The 3418-nt window shown below is 31.3% G+C and overlaps 1 protein-coding gene across 1 annotated transcript; it reads left to right on the forward strand.

Annotated features, from left to right (window-relative positions):
- Positions 1–676: 676 nt before the first annotated feature.
- LOC145009086 (uncharacterized) lies at positions 677–2319 on the forward strand. Its single transcript, XM_078967749.1, has 2 exons — positions 677–1421; positions 1800–2319. The coding sequence occupies exons 1-2, from the start codon at positions 843–845 to the stop codon at positions 2106–2108; spliced, it is 888 nt and encodes a 295-aa protein (XP_078823875.1). The 5' UTR covers positions 677–842; the 3' UTR covers positions 2109–2319.
- Positions 2320–3418: the final 1099 nt, after the last annotated feature.

Genomic DNA, 3418 nt, shown 5'->3' on the forward strand with positions numbered 1-3418 from the left:
TTGTAATGACTTTCCACTTATCCTTTTAACTATTAATAAAAAATTATTATATGTATATATCATGGTTAGAATTATTTTATCATGCTTAAAATATAAACACTTGAGCAACATATATGAATTTCTTCTTTGGACAATTTATATATCAATCCATTTATATGAACATGTTAAAGTATTAAAAAAGAACTAATTTTTATTATAATTTTAATCGGTAAAACCATATTTGAACATTTTTGATCTATATCAATTTGTTTTGTCATAACAAGTATTTTATTTTGCTTTTTTTTTTTACGTCAAAGTCACACATATCTTCATCATATTCTTCGATTTAAAATATCCATCATAGATACAAACCTTTCAATATATTTTGATTATTTAATATTATAAAAATAAAAACATTTTTAAAGAATTATAGTGAAAACCAAAGGCAATAAAGAATTAAATTAAAGAAAAATATATACATTTAAGTATTCAATTTCAAAACCATCATCTATTTTCAATAATAACATATTTTATTTTATTACAATTAAATGAAAACATTGTAACGAAGAAGTCTCATTCTTTGTTTCGAAGTAAAACTTGGTGGTCAATCTATCCTGGCTGGCGCTGACTGTGTCCCACACGGCCCAAACGTCGCTTGCTTCCTATTTAAATCGATCATCTTCTTCTAGATCAAAACGGAATCTTCAGATTATATCCGATTCAGATCAAAATCATCTAATCATTCAACCGTTTCCTATCTGGGTTTCGATCTTATCGCCGGAATATTTCAATTCTGATTCATTCTTTCAATTTTCCAAATACAGAGGCTTTCATTTCAGCAGCAACCAAATCCAGCGCCGGTGATGGATCTCTTCAACAACGCGAAGGCAGTCCGGCTTAAGAACCACCACAACAAGTACCTCCACGCGGTGGACGACGAGGAATCCGTCTCTCAAGACCGCAACGGCGCCGCCAAGAACAACCGATGGACCGTCGAGTTCGTAACGGAGAGTCACGACGACAACATCACGATTATTCGTCTCAAATCGTGTTATAATAAGTACTTGACAGCTTCTAACCAGCCGTTCTTGCTCGGAATGACTGGCCGGAAAGTACTGCAGACGGTGCCTCGCCGGCTTGATTCGTCGGTGGAGTGGGAGCCGATCCGGGTAGGGAATCAGGTGAAGCTTAGGACGAGATACGGGCAGTTTTTGCGGGCGAATGGTGGACTTCCGCCGTGGAGGAACTCCGTTACACATGATGTTACTCATGCGTTCCATGAGTGGATCCTTTGGGACGTCGATGTGGTGGATATCGTCGTGCAGTCTCCGGTGGCAAGACCAGCGCCGCCGTTAGTTCTTCATTCCGATTCGTTTACTTCATCGGAATCCAGCTCACCGAGTACGAATTGGGAAAAATCACCGACTCTCTCTATGCAAGAGGTATGAATCTTTAGAATTTTTGTTTATTGGGTCATTAATTTGTTTTGAAAATCATAATCAGAAACAGTTTTGTAAAGTAACAATCAATTTTGTTCTTTACAAAGGACTCTTTAATTTTTATGCTTTTTGAACATTACCAATTGTAGTTGGCTTTTTGAGAACTTTTTGGACATTAACCAAATGTCAAATCTTGGTTTGATTTTTCCTTTTGTGAGCTTTTTGGGTAATTTTTATGCTTTTTAAATTTACCATTTGTGTAATTTTTTTTTTGTTACTTGAGAACTTTTTTATGCATTAGCTAATTGTCCAACTTAAATAATATGGAATTTCAACAACTAGAGTTTTGTCTTCGCAAACTTATTTTGGTTTGTTTTGCAGACGATCGATTTGCATCATAACTCGCCTCCGAAAATGGAAGAAGGAAGAGCAATATATTACCATGTGCTTTCGGAGGATTTCGGTGAAATTGACGAAAATGCCCAAGGATTTTGCATTAATTTCAAGGGTAATAATGTGACCGAGTTGACTCGGAAGTTGGAGGAAGAAACCGGTTTGAAGGACATCACGGTGTGCACACGAAGTCCGTTGAATGGAAAGCTTTACCCTCTTCGATTACAACTTCCTCCCAATAATGTTACCATGAAAGTTGTCATTGTTCAAAACTCGGATTCAATTGAAGAGTTTTGAGGATATATGATATGAATTATTATAAGTTTTGTTATGGTATATGCATATGGTGTGTTTGTATATAAGGAAAGGGATTTTGAGGTATTATTTTAGTGCAATATTGGTGTATGTATTTCAAGAATGATGCCAATATGAGTTCTACATAAGTTAAGTGTAAACGCCAAGTTGCTTGAAACTATATGGTATAGTATTATAGATTTAGCTTTTTGAAGGTTGTTTTTCTATTATAGGGCTAAGATATATGGATGTATTTCTTGATTTGTTTATTGATATGTTATTTTTATTAATTGTTGTTATGATATTCTTTGAATCTAGTTATAAAACAATTTTATAGTGAACTATGTGTATTTTAGCAGTGGATTTTTTATTGGGATTTTCTAATATGTGCTATAATGGCACATATAAGAAGTATTAATTAATCATAATTATTATTATAACTAGGTGTGAGACCCATGTATTACATGGGTTTAATTAAAAAAATTAAATATAAAATTTTAACAATTTGAAAAGTTTGAATTATAAGAAAAATATGAAAAATTTGAATTATTAAAATTAATGAGACTTTTATGTATTGAATACATTGCATATATAACTTTTTCTAATAAATACTTTACATATATATTACATTACACATTAAATGTGAAATTTTAATTTAATAAATGAAAAATACAATAACATGACAAGTGGAAAATAGAAAAATTTAAAAATTTTAGAAAATGTCATGTATCCAAATGAATGAGAAGAGGACATGTGCCAAAAAAATCTTCATTTATTATAGGAATTAAATTAAATGTTAAATATATTAATTATAAGAAATATTACCATAATTAAATATAAAATTCATTAATAATCTCTATAATTAATGCATTTCACATTTAGTTATGCTAATAATTGTGATTAATTAATATTTTTTATATATGCCCTTAAAGCATATATTAGAAAATCTCTTTTTTATTTTATCTTATATAAAATTCTTTTTATTTATATTCTCGTTAAAAATCAACCACTCTATTTGTACCAATTATTAAGTTTCTGATGATTGCTTAAAATACTTTTTGGATTGAGAGAAAGTGTTATTATGCCATTGAATTCAACAAACATGACACATATTTAAACTGAAGTGTGATGTCAATTGATTATTAAACGGGTGTGAGCTCGCAATGTTAAAACATGTTATTCCGATATGGCATCAGGATAACGCTGCTATAACATGATTAACACCGTTCGGTGTTCCCGTTATTACGAGTTATGTTACCGTCCATTATCGTGATAATAAGAAGAAATGGGAAGAATTGCTTCGAATTTTTTTA

Source organism: Lactuca saligna, chromosome 8 (genome assembly GCF_052625555.1).
Source record: "Lactuca saligna cultivar CGN05327 chromosome 8, ASM5262555v1, whole genome shotgun sequence".
Taxonomy (NCBI): Eukaryota; Viridiplantae; Streptophyta; class Magnoliopsida; order Asterales; family Asteraceae; genus Lactuca; species Lactuca saligna.

What these genes read in the sequence shown, in the direction of transcription:
- LOC145009086 (XM_078967749.1), top strand. Translation starts at nt 843, where the DNA reads ATGGATCTCTTCAACAACGCGAAGGCAGTCCGGCTTAAGAACCACCAC. An exon ending in CGACTCTCTCTATGCAAGAG is followed by an intron (nt 1,422 to 1,799) that starts GTATGAATCTTT and finishes TTTGTTTTGCAG; the next exon opens with ACGATCGATTTGCATCATAA.